Raw genomic sequence first — 19,421 nt, forward strand, 5'->3', positions numbered from 1 at the left:
TTCAAACGTCTTTTTCACTAATACTGCTGAAAATAACAGCAAACCTCTGCAGCAGCATGAGAAGAGTCCCTACACAGAAAACCAACGAATTTCACTTAAACATCCTTCAATACCTCATTGTTTGTTTAGAACTTCCTGCACAACCATGAGACCTGTAACAAGCTGCAGGAAGAAACAGGATTACAAACACAAGGTTTCCAGTCTTTTCCAGCAGCTTCCAGCTCTGGTAAACTCAAGATTTGTATCCAGAAGAATCCTGAGTATTCACTAAACTTATGTCACTTGTCCATCACAATTAATGAGATGTGATTGTCCTATAAACAACCAACATGATGTTTGGAGACAGCTTTCTACAGAAGGATAACAAATGAAAGAAAACTAACTCCACAGAAATATAATCAACTATTCTGATCATCAGAGAATCAGAAATATAATCACCAACTATTCTGATCATCAGAGAATCAGAAATATAATCACCATCACCATCGTCCTTTTTCATGAGTAAATTACGGAAAATGTTGTATTCAGTTTAAAATATTGAGATCTAATGTTCCGTGTTTTATCATATATTGACATATTACAACATTTAAAGCTCTTTTTAAACCTTGAAAATACTAAAAATTTAAGTGTAAAACTCTCTGGTCTCATCGTGATAATCATTTTATTCATATCAAAAGATCGAAAGTACAATAAAATATTTTAATCTGATATTTGACAGGAAGACCAAAGAAAGAAAATGAGCCCAAGCTTCTCCACCACGAAGAATAAGATTTCTTACAATACAAAAATACTGTACACAGAGCGCTTTAAAAGTCAGAGGGCTTTGCCTGCGTCCGTCGTTCCGTCAGATCCTTTTCTAGATCAGATGATCAGGAAGCGTCTGAACGTCCTGCACCAGCGGGTCAAATCAAAAACAACAAAGTCGAGTGACTTCCATTTAAAAAAAATAAATACCAGAAGAAATCAACCAACATATACAGAGAAAGATTCATTTCTCACTCCTGGCAGCTTTTGTTCAATATTAAATTATAAACACACTCCTCTGATTACCCATGATCTCCGTTCTCTCTGCTCTTGGCGCCACTTTAAGGAGTTTCTGTTGACGATAACCATTAAGAACTGAGAAGATTTATTTAGTATTTCATCTGCAGACACTTCAACGATAATTTAACACAACTTCACTATTTAAAACTATTTAATTTAAATTTATAACTCATTAATTTTAATATTTAACAGCTTTTTACTTAAAAAAAAATTAGGTTTCAATATTTTAATTTATAACATTTTCATTATATTCAAATGCTTTCAAAGTGTCCATATATGTATATATATATATATATATATATATATATATATATGTGCCAAATAAACCTGAATTATAGAAACATAACTGCAGTCCTTAAATACTAAATTAATCTTGAATAATTGTAAACGTTCTTATTATCCGTTTAAAAATGTATCAATGTATATTTTATAAACATCTTTTAAATTAAATTTAAATGATGCATTATAAAACTATTAAGATATGTCACTGTGCTGCTTCAATATTATTAACGAGTGCTGACTTCAAATTAAAAGAATCACTAAATGGAAATAAAATATTAAAAACTGAGTTGGAAGTGCATTTTCACTTTTCATTTATTGATTCTGTTTTTAAAAGGATGTAAATAAATGTTTTCATTGGAAAGTTGAATGTTTATCGCTTTACTTTAAATTGTTTAACGCAACATTTAAATGAAGCGAAAATTGTTATGGATGATGATAATAAACACAGCTGCAGTCTAACTAGGCTAGTTCTGCTCGAGTCAACATCTAAATCTGGGCTCTCCTTCGCTCTTGGTGCATCAAACTTCCTGAGAATCAAGCGTCCATTATGGAGCGAACAACAGCGTGTCGACAGCAGACGAGCCCGCACACGTTTTAACTCATTCGGGGGGGAAAAGGAATCTGAGAAAGTTCAAGTGTTGTTGGAAAAGAAAAGAAACTAAAGGAGATAAAATGAAGCCCGTTCTGATGACAAAAACAATTCAACTCAAGCTTGAGGGTTCCTTTAGTCTGTTTCCATGGTGACGTAAGAGGAGGAGGCGGCAGCAGCAGCGCCCAGCTCTGCATGGTCATCATCCTCACAGGAAGTGATGTCGTTGGTGGGCGGGCTGGAGGAGGAGGCGGGACTTGTGTTGGGGGCGGGCAGAGTGGGTTTTCTGATCTTGTCTTGTCGATGGTAGAACAGGACATAGGCGGCATTGGTCTGCAGGACAGAGGAAGAAAACGGTTCCTGTCAGTGATCCACCTTTAGCCAAAGTCTCAAAAGCTCAACAAAACGGGTGGAACCTGACACCGTCTGCCGTACTTTTTATTTGTGTTCACTCTGAGCCTAAGAACCAATAATTGAAGGGTCTGCTCTTCCGGAAATATTGCAAAAAAAAAGAATTGAGGCCATTTTAGTGTATGCATCCTTTATTTTTTATCAGAAAAATGTGAAAAATGATTTTTCAGAACACACATGCCGACAACATCCACTAAAAAAACTTACCCTTGAAACACATTTCTACATGATTTTGCATCAATTTAATGCACACAAAAAAATAGGTGTTTTTTCACCTTTCCCCATATTTTCATCTTTACTTCAGTGCCAATCAACTATTCCCACAAGTTATGACTTCAGTCAACATGCCATTTGTTTCACCAAACAGTATCCTTGTTCAATAGGAGAAATGATTAAAATCCAACCAAAATCAAAGGATCTGTGATGATTTTACTACTAGTTGGCGATCAACAGGCTCAGAGCCTCAATAGAATTTTAGGCTACTTACTCAGGGGGCAAACCCTGAAAAAAAACTTGTTGTTCACCTTAAATGAGGATCAGAACCTGAGGGGACAACCTGGTCAACCAGCTGCTGGAAGAATACAAGGGGCGGATACAGCAAAGCAAATCAGAACCTGGGTTTAAGTGAGGCCTTACAGGTCAAATGGGGATTTTTTTAACTTATAGATATCATCATGATACTTTGCAAGTTGACTACTGATATTAAAGTTTAATTCCGGCGTCATCATCATTTTGGCAATAACATACATCAAATAATCCATAGAGACAGTTTTTTTGTGTAACAACTATTAACGGAGAAATCCAGGAGAGTGGCTAACAGCCGGACGTGGCTAACAGTGATTAGCTCGGGGCAGTACGGTGAAGGCATTCAAACGTCTTTTTTAACCTAAAAGTACTACTTTTACATACTGCATACTGCTGAAAATAACAGCAAACTTCTGCAGCAGCATGAGAAGAGTCCCTACACAGAAATAAAAGCACCAACAACGTAGTTAGTGAACCCAGAGTTTATTAAAAGAGTGTTTTAAAGACTTACCTACTGGCCCCTGGTACCAGCTCCTCTCATAGTAAAGTTCATTCAAGTGGATTACCAAGTCAATCCTAAAGGAAGGAGCCCATTGGTGCTTTGTTTTCTGTGTAGGGGCTCTTCTCATGCTGTTGCAGAGGTTTGCTGTTATTTTCAGCAGTATTAGTGGTTAAAAAAGACGTTTGAATGCCTTCACCGTGCTGACCCGAGCTGATCAGTGTTAGCCACGCTTCTGGGATTTCTCTGTTAATAGTTGTTACACGAAAAAAAAACTGTCTCCATGGCTTATTTGATGTAGGTAATATGATGAAAAAAGCCATGGGGTGATTTTACGCCAGAATCACACTTTAAAAATAGTATTTTTTTGTATTACAGTATATTCCGAAATGTTTGAATAATGATGCAAATTTGGCAAAATCTTACTTATCATGCGTATATTTGCATATCTATAAAACCAAAAAATCAATGTTTTTAAATTTTGACACTTAAGCCTCATCTAACCAGAGTTCAAATTAAACGAATAACCCACAGAAAAGATTGTTTTACTCCCGTTTTCCTCAAGTGCCAGTTGGAGACTCCAAAAGGAGAATATAACCCTTGACCACTTTGATATGCAAAACGTGAATTTGGACTGTAACGATGTTAAAATGCAGTTCATCAAAACTTAGATCAACTTATCTGGGAGTAAGCTGCTACTGCCAAATGAATGCCCTCAGTTTGCTCAGATCCAAATCCTCAAAGTGACCCGCTGTGACTGTGCACCCAGCTATGGTGAGGTCTCGTGCCTGGTGGAGGAGGTCGTCTGTAAGTGCAACTGTGGCGTTCTCACCAAACTCTTCCAAGTGCAGCTGTGTTCTTACTGCTCTTGAAGTGAATATGGGTAACTAGTAATGTCCCTCCCACTCAGACTGTGGACAAAGGGCATGGTACAACACTGTGAATGTCCCAGGGCCACAACCATTTCATGTTTATCCATAACCAACAATAGATGATTAAAGTGAACTAAAGGTTTTGCTGCCAGGAACTTTGGTTCTTTCATTATCTGAGACATTGATTTGGACTTATAATAGCAGAGTATTCATTTGCGGTACCAGCTTCCTCCAAGATAAGTTGAACTTTTTTCTCTTATAAGCACACAACGTAGTTTTATTATTAGAAAAAGGCTAAAAGATTTTTTAAATTGATGCAATATCATGTAGAAATGCGATTTAAGAGTTCTTTTTTTAGTGGATGTTGTCAGCACATGTGTTCTGTGTATCTGGAACAATTACGGACAGCCTATCCAACCCACTGATGATTTGAGGGAAAAAAAATAATTTTTCTTATAAAAAAATAAAGGATGCATTCACTAAAATGGACACAATTCTTTCGGCAGGGCAGACCCTTCAATTATTTGTTCTTAGAGTCAAAGTAAACAGCAAAAACACAAATAAAGGTATGGCAGAACATGACAGGTCCAACCCATTTTTGAGACGGTTGAGAACTTTCTACTGTTTTAAGGACGTAGACTCGGCCTCACTCACCACGATCTGGTCCTCTCTGGCGTACGTCACCTTGCTGTCGTCAAAGTTATACCACTGATCGTTGTCTTTGTTCCGTGCGTAGCTGGTGTCTGCACACACATGATAAGTGATAAGTTTTACAAAAGCAAGCACACACACACACACACACACACCCGCACTCACGCACGCACGCACGCACGCACGCACGCACGCACGCACGATAAAAAAAGGGACCTACAATGTCCGTCTCTGAGTCCTCCGTAGTGATTGGACACGGCGATGAGGTCGTAACGGCTCGGAGGCTCCCCATTGGACAGACTTTTCCTCAGGAGGCAGCCGGAGAAGTCCAGGTCTCTGCAGCAACACAAACACATGAGGTGTGAGTGAGTGAGTGAGTGAGTGAGTGAGTCTGTGTGTCTGTGTGTGTGTGTGTGTGTGTGTGTGTGTGTGTGTGTGTGTGTATGTATGCGTGTGTGTGTGTGTGAACCTGAGGGGGAAGTCCACGATGCTGTCCAGCTTCTCTCTGGTGAACTTGGTGTAGGAGAACCTCTTGAGGTGGATGATGAGAACCTCCGGCAGAGACCAGAGGTCCAGCTTCTTGGTGGCCAGCTGGTGCTTCTTACACACCGGACAGTACCTGGAAACACGCACACACATTATCAAAAACGTTTCTGAACGGTTTATCACCAGGAGGGAGGGAGAGAGTGTGTGTGTGTGTGTGTGTGTGTGTGTGTGTGTGTGTGTGTGTGTGTGTGTGTGTGTGTGTGTGTGTGTGTGTGTGTGTGTGTGTGTGTGTGTGTGTGTGTGTTACCATGGGTTCTCCTCCTCCAGTGTTTCCACCGTGGTGAACAGCTCGATACACTCCTGCAGCTTCACCGTCGTCTGCTGCTGAGGAACCTCCATGCTGCCGTGTTTCACGTATTTCTACAGCAGGAGCAACAAGACAAAACAACCCTGAAGAACATGTCTCCTTTCATCACTTCAACACAAAACATACCATGACTTTAGGACTTTTTAGACACATACTATACTATGACTTTTTAGACACATACTATACTATATATCAAAGTGTGTAAAGAAGTCAGTTAAATCTGGTGGAGGAAGTGTCATGGTTTGGGGATGTTTTCTGCAGCAGGAGTTGGGCCTCTTGTACAGCTCCATGGCAGGGTGAATGAAAATGTTTATGTGAACCTCCTTCACCAACATGCAACACCTTCACTGTATTAAAAATTTCATTTCAATTGAAAAACCCAAACATGTTGATAGTGACCTCGGCTTCATTTTCATTGTAGAATCTCTTCTTCATGTCAGGGTCCCAGTCGATGGCCACATAAGGCTGAGCTGCAGAGACAGACAGTTAGTTCACTTCGGTCAAAAAGTAAGAACACTAAGATAGACTGTATTTATACTGTGTATACAGTGGAGATCAGAATTAGAGCACAAAGGCGTAATTCTTGATTTATTGTGAAATTGGGTTTCCAGACTCACAGCTGAAGGACACGGCGCTCCCTCCCTCCCCCGTCCCTCTCTCAGTCGTCCCGTTGGAGTTGACCGCCTGGATGGTGAACAGACTCTTCCTTCTCTTCGGACACGCCTTCCTCTTAGCTGGCTGCTCATTAGCCAGCGGTGGGCTCGGGGAACGCGCCGCCTCCTCCTGCTTGTCTTCTTCTTTTTCTTCTTCTGTGGTGTCACGGGGCAGCTGCGGTTGATCCGCCGGTGGTTCTGAGCCGGCGTCGGCCGGGCGGCTCAAGTCCCTGTTGGGATCAATGCCATCAGAGTTGGTGTCGTCGGCGTCAGGGCTACAGACGGGCTCGGCCTGGTCCTGGGGATTATTGGTCACCATGTCGCCCTGGTTTAGTGTGGTCTGTGTGTGGTTGATTTCGGGGCGGGGCTCGGTGGCGGCGGTTTCGCATGTGCGGCTGTTTGCGGATGTGTCGCCGCAGCACGGTTCTGTCTGAGACGGCCCGGCTTTCTCCACATCTTCCTGCTCCTCCTCTGATGAAACAGCACAGAACCAATCAGAGCGAAGCTTAACAAGCTGACCAATCACAATCCACAAAAAGCTCATAGTTTCACGATACCGTCACTGATGCCGTTAGTCTGAGTCCTGTACAGCTCCTCCTCATCCTCCTCTTCCTCTTCCTCCAACTCCTCAGAGGGATCAGGAGGTCGCACATAGCGCCTGCAAACACAAACACCTGCTTAATAAATATATATAAATAAATAACGTTTTCATTTTAGTTCATTTTTAATTAACTATTAATACTGTATATGACGTTTTTACTGAATCATTTTATAAAACTCTTCATGACAGGCTGTAATATTATTTCCTAGAACTACTAATATCATAATTTTATAGCAAACTACATGCACATTCTTTAATGACAATTTATACTATTTTTAATTTTTATATGGCATACTATGCTATAATACTTTCTAGCATATTATATTATTATATTTTTATATATATATTATTTTATATAACATCATATTTTTAATTGCAGACTGTGATAGACTGAACTATTGTATTATGTTTTTTATGACAAGCTATACTATTTTTTTTTAGCAAGATACTATATTATATTTTTGATGATATGATTTTTTATTACAAAGTACTGTTATATTTTATAGCATACTAAAATATATTTTTATGACATACTATATTAGGACATCTTTTATTTATCATGACATACTATATACTCAGACTTTTTAATCCTTGTATATTTTTTAAATTGTGTGTGTGTGTGTGTGTGTGCCTGTGTGTGTGTGCCTGTGTGTGTGTGTGCGTGCGTGCGTGCGTGTGCGTGTGTCCGTGTGTGTGCGTGTGTGTGCGTGTCCGTCTGTGTGTCCGTGTGTGTGTCCGTGTGTGTGCGTGTCCGTCTGTGTGTGTGTGTCTGTTTGTTTTTGTGTAAGTGTATGTCTGTGTGTGTGTGTGTGTGTGTGTGTGTGTGTGTGTGTGTGTGTGTGTGTGTGTGTGTGTGTGTGTGTGTGTGTGTGTGTGTGTGTGTGTGTGTGTGTGTCGCTCACGCCAGCCTCTGCAGGAAGAGGATGTAGAGCGCCTCCCTGCTGCAGCTGCTGCGCGGCGTGCAGAGCAGCAACGGGTGTCCGAACAGCGACGTCCCGTACGAGCTGCTGCCGGAGCCATAGTCTCTGTAGTGGGAACGCTCCCTCAGGTACAGAGCCAGCAGCACCTGCTCCTCCTGCTGCTCATCCAGCACGCTCAGCTCGTACCTGCACGCCACACATTCACCTTTATGTCAACAACAACGGGGCTGTTTGGAAATTCATCCTCATCGTATCAGTTGATAAAGAGTTTGTGGTTTTCTTACACAAAGATGTCGTCTCTGTCCAGAATGCAGCTCAGAGACTCATCAGAGTTGTAGATCTTATAGAAACGATGGTTGAAAACATCAGCTACCACCATCTGAAACACACACAGACACACACACACACACACACACACACACACACACTTAACAGATGTGTAGCTTCAGTAGCTTTGGTAACAAGGAGGAGTTGTGACGGATGAGGTCCATGAAGACAGATGACAACACTGTGGTGTAACATGATAGTTTCAGTTGAGGCGTGAAACAGCAGAAACATGCTGAAACATCTTTCTACAACTTAAATTCCATCCATCCATCTTCAACCTCTTGTCCCTATTGGGGTCGTGGGGGCTGGAGCCGACAAACAGGCAAACAGAGACGGACAAACATTCACACCTACAGGCAATTTAGAGTCATCAATGAACATAACACCTGCATGTCTTTGGACTGTGGGAGGAAACCAGAGAACCCGGAGAAAACCCACGCAGACACGGGGAGAACATGCAAACAGAAGGGCCCCAGTCAGAATTCAAACTGGAAACCCTCTTTGAGGCGACAGTGCTAACCACCGCATCACCGTGCCACAAGTGTCACTGCAGCACGTCGGTTATTGAGGGTGAATAGAATAATTTAATAACATAAAAGCTCAACGCAGATGTTTCTTTGACTCAGGAAAACTGAAGGACAAATATTCCCTCACACTGTGTTCACTCAGATAATAAAACATGTGAAGGCCGACACACACATCAGGCCTGATATCGGTATCAGAAAAACTATTCCCAACCCCACTCACCGCTGAGATCCTCGAGATGTTTTCATTCAAATACATTTAACACACACACACACACACACACACACACACACACACACACACACACACACACACACACACACACACACACACACACACACACACACACACACACACACACACACACACACACACACACACACACACACACACACACACACACACACACACACACACACACACACACACACACACACACACACACACACCTGTGTGGGAGGTATGTTGGTCATCTCTGACAGAGCAGAGCAGAGGTCAGACACTTTTCCTGCTTTAGGAACCACAACACGATGCTGCAGACACAAACACAGACAAGGAATCGGTTAACATTATAGAAGTTAAGCTTTAAAACAGATGCAAAACCACCACAAAAAGATGCAAAATTAATGAAAATAAATGCAAAATCACCTCAAAATCCCAAAATGACTAAAAATAGATGGCGAAACTTGTTTGAGCATCAAACAGTCATTTAAAAATGCAGAAATGTCCACAGAACGCACACATAAAAACATTAACATCAGGCAGAAGCGGTCACCTGTGCAGGTTTGGCATGGGGGTCCAGCGACACAAAGAAGACCTCCATGACGCGCTCCTTGCTGACAGGAAGTGGGACGCTCAGGTAGCAGAAAGGGTCGAAGGTCACGGAAACCTTGTGGCACTCGGGACAGACGAGCGTGGACTTGAAGAGGCCATGAAACGTGTCCACTATCACAGAGTCGTTACGCCGACGGTGGTTACGCCACGCCTCCTCGGCCACTTCCTGAAGGAGACGGGCGAATTATGGGGAGGGTATTATTCGTTTGGAGCCTCACAGCAGCAAACACACGGACTGAGCAGAGTGTGGCGGTCATTTCTCAGGCGCAGTCGGAGCAGCTCACCTGGTCTGGTCGTCCTTCGGCATCCCGTAGTTCGATGTACTCTTTGTTTTTGACCCGATTCAGGTCTTCATGCAGTCCATCCAACAGGAAGGACAGCAGCTCCTGACTGTCGTGCTGCTGGTAACCCAGAAACTGAGACGCAAAGTGTCCCACCTTCGTCTGCACATACACACGCACGCACAAACACACGCACACACACGCACGGAACCTTTTTTTTTCACACCTTCTTAGAACTTGATTTAGAAACAGAGACTAGAGAGCAGTTTAGCTCCTTATTCGGAACATCAGGGAAAAGGGAGAAATCTGTGCTCGGCCTAATTCATTCCCATGCATGTGGCTCAGAGTCCAGTTCAGTAAACAGTCTCTGGGTCCGTCTCTGTCCTCTCACGCAGCAACACTGTTGTTGTTATGTAACACCGTGGGGTTAGAGGTTTGAGATGGGGCCATGACGCCATCCTTTACCAATGTATGAGCTTTCACCGTCCAGACCACAACGCCATGGGGGGGCGTTTTCAGATCTTCCCACTCTTGGACCTGGTTTCTAAAGATCCTGTTTTCAGGCTCCGGTAACGCCGGCCGCTGTGGATGAGAGACTGAACCAGACTGAAGTTGTGCGGTTACAGGAAAACACTTCTCCATGGAGATGGGCCCTAAAACAACTTGCAATGTGCAGGTCTGCTAAACTGACTCTCGCCAGATGAATTTCGTTCCGTCTTGACTCCAGCTCCTCTCAACCATCTGGGATCGCTTCATAGGAAAGTGATTTTAGAAGGTTGAGCCAATCAGGGCCACCGGGCGGGGTTTTATAGATGTGATGTAGTGAAGAAACGACTGTTGTGATGATGATCGAGGAAGCAGAAGTCGGATGAAACAGCAGCATCCATGTTGTCCAATCTAGAGAATCTTTCTTCTTCAAAAGAACACCAGAGAATGGCTCTCTTCTTTAAAAGAACACCAGAGAAGGCTTTTGGTGGTGGAAACCTGTTCTGTTTGCCTTTTCCCTGCATCGCTCTAATCAGCATCAAGGCTTGGTTTCCATGTGAGTGGTTGAAGTAGCATGTCAATATGACAGACATATGGTTTATCCAATCATATGCAAGGATTTTTAATAAGGCCCAGCCTCTTGAAATCACTTTCCTATGGAGAGATCCCAGATGGATGAGGGAAGTAAGGAGAAACCAAATTCATCTGGTGAGAGTCAGGTTCCAGGTCTGCAGCGTTCTGAGAAACGGTGTATCATATCCATAGCAACGACTCTCTGTACTTTTGTTCTAACTTCATTCTCTTCAGGGTTTTTTTTGTAGCTGGATATAATTTATAGCATCATGAAATATAAATGAGGACATAGATAGTGAGAAACTTGCTACAGCTGCATTTCTAGTAGAGATGAAATTGAAAAAATACAGTTTTTTTCTCCGATTTGTTGCTTTGTTCTTATAAACAGCGCTCCCTCTCTCCATTTATTCTCTAGCTCTGTCTCTCTTCCATTGAGCCTCCGTCCAAAACATTGTCATTTTGTCCGTCAGTCTCATCCGACAGACGGATCGACCATAATATGAACTTACAGCAGTGTTTCTAGTGTTCTCTTTGCGTGGTATGAAACATCCGTGTGTAATCAGTGACTCATCAGTTCAACATTTTGGTACCTTGAAGACGCGCGGCACCACAGAGTAATGCCTGCCGGACCACATCTGTTTGATGACGTCGGCGTAGGCCTCAGCGATCTCTCCCTTCATGCCCAGAGGGTTGGTGAAGTTCAGCTCCTCCAGGTAGGAGCTCTGCAGGAAGTACTCCGTCAGCGGAGGAGTGTTACTCAGACACTGCAGAGAGAGAGAGAGAGAGAGAGAGAGAGAGAGAGAGAGAGAGAGAGAGAGAGAGAGGAGGATGAACACTGAAACACTTGTACACCTCTGATGACACCTGAACACATCGGTCACACCTGCAGAGCAGAGTTCATGAAGCAGGTGTTGCCCAGGTTGGTGAGGCCGCAGACTCCCGGCTGTCCTCGGTACGAGTCCTGCTCCTCCGCAGAGTTCCTCCTGAAGAAGCAGAACACCACTGAATGTGACTGATATCAGCTTTACATCCGTGCACATGAAAACAGGAGGAAGACACACTGCACAGAGAGAAACTCAAGTGTGAGTGAAGCAGACGAACATGAGACCAGGATGTGTTTTAATGAGCAGATGATGTTTTATCGTTTCAGTGTAACATTCGTATCTATGAAGGTCAAAGTTTCGCTTCAGTGCGTTTATATGGTTAACATGGTTAAATGAATAACCACATTAAGCCGTTTCTCCCGGCTGATTCCCAAAAGATTTGATCTCAGCCTTAGGGCGCACTCCCACTGTCCGTCCGTACCGTGCCCCGTGCTTTAGGGTACTTGTCCCCCCCTCCAGGCCCGTTTGTACTCACACAACCTGGGCCTCGGAGAATGCTTCTTGCTGCCTATACGTCATCACGCCGCAACACGTCACATGCATTGATGACGTCATCGCGATGCGTGGCTTTGTTTACAAATCTTTCCATAGACCTAAGAGTTTTTGTGCGTCTTGTCGACTGTTTTGGAATATTTTCATCCGACCAAATCTGCATTAAACACTCCACCTCCGCAATACACCAACGTGAACCTTTCGCCGCCATTGTTTTAAATGTCCGCGCATGGTCCCTCCTTCTTTTTTCTATGTCCCGACAGGCGCACATAAAATATTTCAGAACTGCCGTAGCTCGCGCTCGTACACGTGCGCACGCTCGTGCTCGTACATGTGCAAACGTGCTTTACAAAAGCCCACCTCTCCCAAACGGTCCGTGGCCGGCAAGCGTACCGCACGGTACGGATGGACAGTGTGAGTGCGCCCTAAGAGTTCTCCTAAGGAGCACTAAAGTTCTTAGTTCAGTCATTTCTTCAAACCTGTTCCCAAAGTCTCTGAGACCAACTTTTCCTAAGAAGGGGGAGGGACTCCTAAGAGAAGACTAAAGGGAGGGGTGGACCTGGTTTCTATGGATGACATCATATCAATCCTTTCTATGCTCACAGTGATTGGCTGAGAGGGAATGAGTCCCTAAGAGTGCATTTAAGACAGAAACACTTCAATGATGAAGTGAATGAACTGCAGCGCTCTGTGGGGTCTGGATAGAACATTTATCGCCTGGAGCAGAATCTTTCGGACGACAGCTGAGAGACGGCAAGATGGTCTGAGCAAAAAGCTGCATTTGCTCAAACAGTGGAGAGTTGTACCAACTTTAATCTGCGGTGATATTGGTGGTTTTCATTGGTTGGTGATGTGATGTCATCCCTGACCAACTCTACCACGTTCATAATGTCATCTCCATCAGGACCAGACCTTTTTAAAAGCTCACTGTCATTGAATCTCTCCAAAATGTTGACTGCTGCAGCCATGGGAGCTCCTTCCTCATTTTTGATATTTTTATAGATTTAGGAGCTACTTTAGCGCTAAAATGCTTTGTGAATTACACTTATCTTAAAAAGTTAGGAGTCCTAAAATTAGGAGTGAAACACCCCTTATTTTTCAGATTTACTCCCAAATCAGCAAGTTAGGACCTAATCTGAGCCTCAACATGCTTTGGGACATGCTTTGGGGCTTCATTACAACGGAAATCAATATCAGGATTTTCTGAATTGGAAAATATTATATTGCAATGCATTGATGAATCAACATTTTTACCCAGCTGTACCGTACACATGAGCGGGCATGAATGGGAAGAACGACGGGAGTAACACTACCGTAAAAGTCAAATCAAGCACTTTTCAAGCTTTTCCAGTCTTCTTCAGCACCTTTTAATCAGAATCAGGCCACTTTTAAATGTGCTGCTGAATCGGATACCAGTTGGATTTTTTCTAATGTGACCACAATCTGAACAGCCAGGTCGCTTTAATGAGACTTTGACGTCATTCTGACCCGCGCTGCACTGTTTTGTAAATGAAAAACAAATAAGGTTTGCTCTTATTTTCAGCAGTATTAGTGGTTAAAAAAGACGTTTGAATGCCTTCACCATACTGCCCCGAGCTAATCAGTTAGCGACAACTGACTGTTAGCGACTCTTCAGGATTTCTCCGTTAATAGTTTATAAACGAAAAAAACTGTCTCGATGGTTTTTATGACGAATGATTTTGCGCCGGAACACCAACATGTTTGGGATTTAAAGATAAATCCTGTGAATGATCATTTCTTTCCAGTCTTATGTAAACATAGATTTAGTTCTAGCTCAGCTTTGCCCAATTTTTACTTTTTTTAAAAAATTTTGTTCATAGTACACTGCAGAACTTTAATTTTATTAATATCTATTTTTAACCCGTACTTTCTTTTTTTAATAGTATTTTTAAGTGGGTTTTATCCATGTGAAGATTCATTTTATTTTTATCTGTGGGTTTTATCTTTCATCTTATTTTAAATTAATTTGGCACGTATATACAGTATATATACACTTTGTGCATTTCTTTGTTGTAAAGCTCTTTGAGTTGCATTTCTTGTATGAAAGGTGCTATACAAATGAAGTTTATTATTATTAATATTTATTTTTCTTCATTCCTCTCATCTTATTATTCAATTGTTTTATTATCGTTGACGGACAACACCGTTTACCTCCCATTCGTGCCAATAAAGAATAATGAATCTGAACAGAGAGAGTTTCAGAGAAAACAAAAGTTAAAGCAAAGTGAAAAGACATTTAGTAGGAGAACAACAGAAAGAAGAGTTAACATCCAATGAGAGAGGGATTCTTACATGATCTGAGGTCTGGAGCTCGGCCAGGTGCCGTCGGCATTTCTCGTCTCCATAATCACCGTCTGAAACACACACACACACACACACACACACACACACACACACACACACACACACACACACACACACACACACACACACACACACACACACACACACACACACACACACACACACACACACACACACACACACACACACACACACACACACACACACACACACACACACACACACACACACACACACACACACACACACACACACACACACACACACACACACACACACACACACACACACACACACACACACACACACACACACAGGCGTGTTGCAGCATACCTCTGAGGTTTGTTGTAGAACTATGAGGAAGTTGGTGGTTGTGAAGAGACGTGTTTATGTGGTAACATCAACCTTTTGAGGACTTTAACGTTACTCACTCAATCTACAGGGCCATTACATAATAAAATAATATAAAATCAAATATAGTTTGATATAATGTAAAATAAAATATAATAAAATATAGTATAATATAATATATAAGAAAATAGAGTATGATATAATATAGAATAAAATAAAATATAAAATAAAGTATGATATAATATAGAATAAAATATAACAGAGTAACATATAAAATGAGATAATATAATATGATATTATATAATACAATATAATTGTAAAACAAATAAATATAATATCATGGCCAGCCCCACGTAACACGTAACGAGGCTGAAGATTCAACTCCGACCTGCGGCCCTTTGCTGTATGTCTCCCCCTCTCTCTCACCCCATTTCCTGTCTGTCCTATATAATAAAGGCTTGAAAAACTGCCCAAAAAATATATATATACATACACACAGTATATATGTCAAATAAAATGTAATATAATATAATATATTATTAGTGACGTTAAAGCATACTCACCATCCCTGAGCTCAAACAGGCGTCCAACACGCTCACGTGGACGTTCCTGAGACGTTCACAGCTGCTGTCCGAACTCTTCATCCACAGACGACACTCTGAGCCTGGAGGCACCAACAACGCCTCACACATCGCCCTCTGGATGGAGTCTACACACACACACACTGAAACATTAAAGTATGGACTGCCGATGGGGCACGTTCATCTCTAGAGTACATGACTTTCTTTCCCATCGACCAAACAATTCTTGAAGAGTCAGTAGAATACACACACACACAGATCGACTCACAGATGCTGTCGGTGCGGCTGAACTGTTCAGTGATGATGTTTTCCATGTTGCTATGGAGACAGAGGAAGATCTCAACGGGGTAAACCTCCACCTTCAGAGTGCTGGGCAGGTCCACTACCTAACACACACACACACACACACACACACACACACAGACACACACACAGTTAAACTGAAGCCCCCCTCTCTCATTGTCTGACGTGTCGGGCGTGTATCTGGCGGCAGTACCTTGCGTTCCAGCGGCGGCTGCCCATCCACCATGTCGTACCAGGTCAGCAGCTTGTGCCAGGCCTCCACCGGCACCAACATGAAGTCCTCGTTCTCCACCAGGCGCTCCTTCAGGTGGTACGAGTCCAGATCTAAACACAGGAGACACGCCGCCGGTTACATTCCATTCTAACGTTTTGATTTTTAAGGGTCTAAAGGTTTTCACATGTTCGTTGTTGCAGTCAAGAGTCAGAGAGCAGAAACCTTAAGGATCATGACAGAGATGGAAAAAAGAAGAAGAAGAGGCGTTCACTGACCCTCAAACAGCTCAGTGTTGTCGATCTGACCAGGGAAGGACGACGAGTTCTGGTCTCCGGTCTCCACAAACTCCTTCCACTGTTCATACCAGCGACGCTCAACCACGTACCTGCAGTACACACACACACACACACACACACACACACACACACACACACACACACACACACACACACACACACACACACACACACACACACACACACACACACACACACACACACACACACACACACACACACACACACACACACACACACACACACACACACACACACACACACACACACACACACACACACACACACACACACACACACACACCTTATCTCTGAGGTTTGTAAAATTACGAGGAAGTTGGTAGTAGTAATGTATGTTTGATACCAGTCAATTACTGGCCCTTTAAATGAAGAAAGAATATTAAAAGTAGATTAGTGTGTGTTGTGATTGTGCCGACAGTGAATCTGCCTGATCGTGTTTCCACTACAGAGCCAATGTCATGAGAACCGTCTTTCAGCAGGAAGTTCTTATTTCTGTTTATTTTAATCAATTATCTGGCTGGTTGCCAGGGTTGTCTGTTGTTGGGTGCAGCTACTGTAGACTGGCACTTGGTGAAATGGAGTTTGCACATCCTGCAGCTGCTTCGGAGCCTCAGTGAAGGGGGCGTTATTTGTCCCAGCAGCTGAGTGAGCGGAGACGGGCAAAAATCAAAGTCAATATAGGCCAAGCATTCACTCCATGGACTGAGAGAAAGGAGAGAAACGCCATTCAAACGCACGCCCACATGGCTACAATTCTCCTTGATTGCTAACATCACTTTCATCTTTACTTAGCTGGAACGGCTAATGCTAACGGCTAACGCTAACTGTCAGTCGAACTCCTCTAATACTTGTTTTTATGGTGTGATTTGCTGGAGTGGACGGCTTCAAACAGACTCTGGTCTCCTGTAGCTACTGGGCCGGGTCTGACCAACCTGGCAACCCGACTGCTGGAGTTATTTTTTGTTGTTGTGACGACCATCTGGAGACTCTAGATGGAGCTGTTCTTCTCATTCTGCATATTCAGCCTTTGAAATAATTCATATATCAATTTTATTTTCATTTTTTTAAATTCTTGGTTTGTTTCGTTTTCTATTTCCTTAATTTAGTTTTCATTACAATGTTTTACCACTATTACTCTTATTATAGCTTTTAAATGTGAGTTGTTGATAGATAGATAGATAGATAGATAGATAGATAGATAGATAGATAGATAGATAGATAGATAGATAGATAGATAGATAGATAACATTAGGTTCAGTAGTTGATCAGAGGTTATGACTTTCGGGGTCTAATATTTATAAACATGTAATTGAGAAATGTTAAAAGCATCCGATTTACTGAAGTAACGGATCTGAATATGTGAAATAAAGTGAAACTAACCAACTAGCTCTGGTGAAAACAAGGGTGGAGGTTTACGACCCGACCATGAACGCCTCATTACAGCTGTTTGACAGGCAAACACTGCCGTTAAACCCGTTAATGACCGTTAATGTGTGTGTATGTCTCTCTCTCTGTGAGTGAGTGAGAGATAGTGTGTGTGTGTGTGTGTGTGTGTGTGTGTGTGTGTGTGTGTGTGTGTGTGTGTGTGTGTGTGTGTGTGTGTGTGTGTGTGTGTGTGTGTGTGTGTGTGTGTGTGTGTGTGTGTGTGTGTGTGTGTGTGTGTGTGTGTGTGTGTGTGTGTGTGTGTGTGTGTGTGTGTCTCACCAACTGTCCCCAGCTCGGAGCTCACTCTCCCGCAGCAGAGACTCGATCTCCCGTCTCTGGGTCTCCAAGCCCGGAGGCTCGGCGGCGGAACAGCGGCTGTTTGCCGTCATGATGAGGTCACTCGGTCATAAATGTCGCAAGTGTTCGAAACATTAAACGGAGTCTAGAGGAGCCGAGAGAACCCACAGAGAAACGGGGAAGATACACCGAGCTGTGTTTGCGGAAGTAGGAAGCGCTTCACACACAGAGGATGACGACTTCCGGCGCCATACCAACACCAGGGAGCGACCTTTAGCTAGGAACTTTTGTTAAGAATATCATTATTAATTAATAATTATAATAACAGATACAAAATTATAATACCGTAATAAATCAATAATTATAATTTTAATAGCTAAAAAAGTATAATAATAGATTAATAATAATAACAATGCACTTACTATTATTCTAATATATCAATATTAATAATACTAATATAATACTATTAATAATATTATTATTATTTGATTACTTGATTTGTATAGCACCTTTCAGACAAGAAATGCAGCTATCAGTGCCTTACAAAAAGGGGAGAAAGACATAGAAAGAAAATAAAAACAGAGGTAGAATACCATAATCAAAATAAGATTTATCTCCCAGTAGGTTTTTCACTTATAAGGATTGTATCCGGGTATTTGGTGCATACACTTAAGATGGTAAAAGGAAATACAACTAAAAGCAAAGTCTGTACCAGTATCAGGTTAGGGATGATTTGTGTATGAGGGGAGGGGGAAAGAAATAAAGGTAAAATGATATGATGTCCAATGTTTCTCGTTTATGTTCTCCTCAATACAAATTATATAAACAAATGTAAAGATACTATAGCAACAAACAAACTGGGAAAAAAAAGTTTTACAGTTCTGTATGACATAAATAAACACACTTGATATAATTTTTATATTTTTTTTAATAGCAGGAAAGTTGTTTTTTATGTTATGACATTGATAGTTTTGTTGTTTTTTAAAAAAAAGGTTAAACCTTTATTTATCATTTTATTCCTCTTTCTATTTTCACAATTGTATTCTATTGTATCATTCTCCTATAATTGTGCTATATGTTTACTGTTATTGCACTTGTTTTGCAATACAGAATGGAAATAAATCAATTCTTGAAAATAAGAACTGGAAAAAATAAAGGAAACAGGAAATGTTCTTTATATATTTACATATATCATAACGATGATTAAAGGGGGTTTGTGTATAATGATTTGTTTTGTTTTTATCCCAACTGTTGTGGTTGCAAATATCGCGAGTTCTTAGCGTAGTATTCTTGGCCAATCAGTGCC

The 19,421-nt window shown here is 41.9% G+C and overlaps 1 protein-coding gene across 1 annotated transcript; it reads right to left on the minus strand.

The window, feature by feature from the left end:
• Positions 1-642: 642 nt before the first annotated feature.
• On the minus strand, positions 643-18,304 carry usp11 (ubiquitin specific peptidase 11). The gene is made up of 21 exons (XM_083919380.1): positions 18,098-18,304; positions 16,352-16,461; positions 16,056-16,186; positions 15,828-15,945; positions 15,542-15,687; positions 14,616-14,677; positions 11,810-11,909; positions 11,517-11,690; positions 9,871-10,029; positions 9,528-9,752; positions 9,202-9,285; positions 8,185-8,279; positions 7,883-8,086; positions 6,937-7,037; positions 6,344-6,850; positions 6,126-6,196; positions 5,667-5,779; positions 5,343-5,492; positions 5,094-5,209; positions 4,877-4,965; positions 643-2,248 (listed from the first exon to the last, which is right to left on the minus strand). Exons 1-21 carry the CDS (start codon positions 18,205-18,207, stop codon positions 2,051-2,053), a joined length of 3,063 nt encoding a protein of 1,020 aa, XP_083775506.1. The 5' UTR covers positions 18,208-18,304; the 3' UTR covers positions 643-2,050.
• Between the last annotated feature and the right edge of the window lie 1,117 nt (positions 18,305-19,421).

This window comes from Echiichthys vipera (genome assembly GCF_963691815.1).
Source record: "Echiichthys vipera genome assembly, chromosome: 9".
NCBI classification, from domain to species: domain Eukaryota; kingdom Metazoa; phylum Chordata; class Actinopteri; order Perciformes; family Trachinidae; genus Echiichthys; species Echiichthys vipera.

Excerpts from the sequence above, each read along its gene's own strand:
- usp11 (XM_083919380.1), bottom strand. The coding sequence starts at position 18,207 with ATGACGGCAAACAGCCGCTGTTCCGCCGCCGAGCCTCCGGGCTTGGAG. Across the intron at positions 6,197-6,343 it reads GAGCGCCGTGTCCTTCAGCT|CTCAGCCTTATGTGGCCATC; the intron begins GTGAGTCTGGAA and ends CTGTCTCTGCAG. Across the intron at positions 5,493-5,666 it reads CTGGAGGAGGAGAACCCATG|GTACTGTCCGGTGTGTAAGA; the intron begins GTAACACACACA and ends GCGTGTTTCCAG.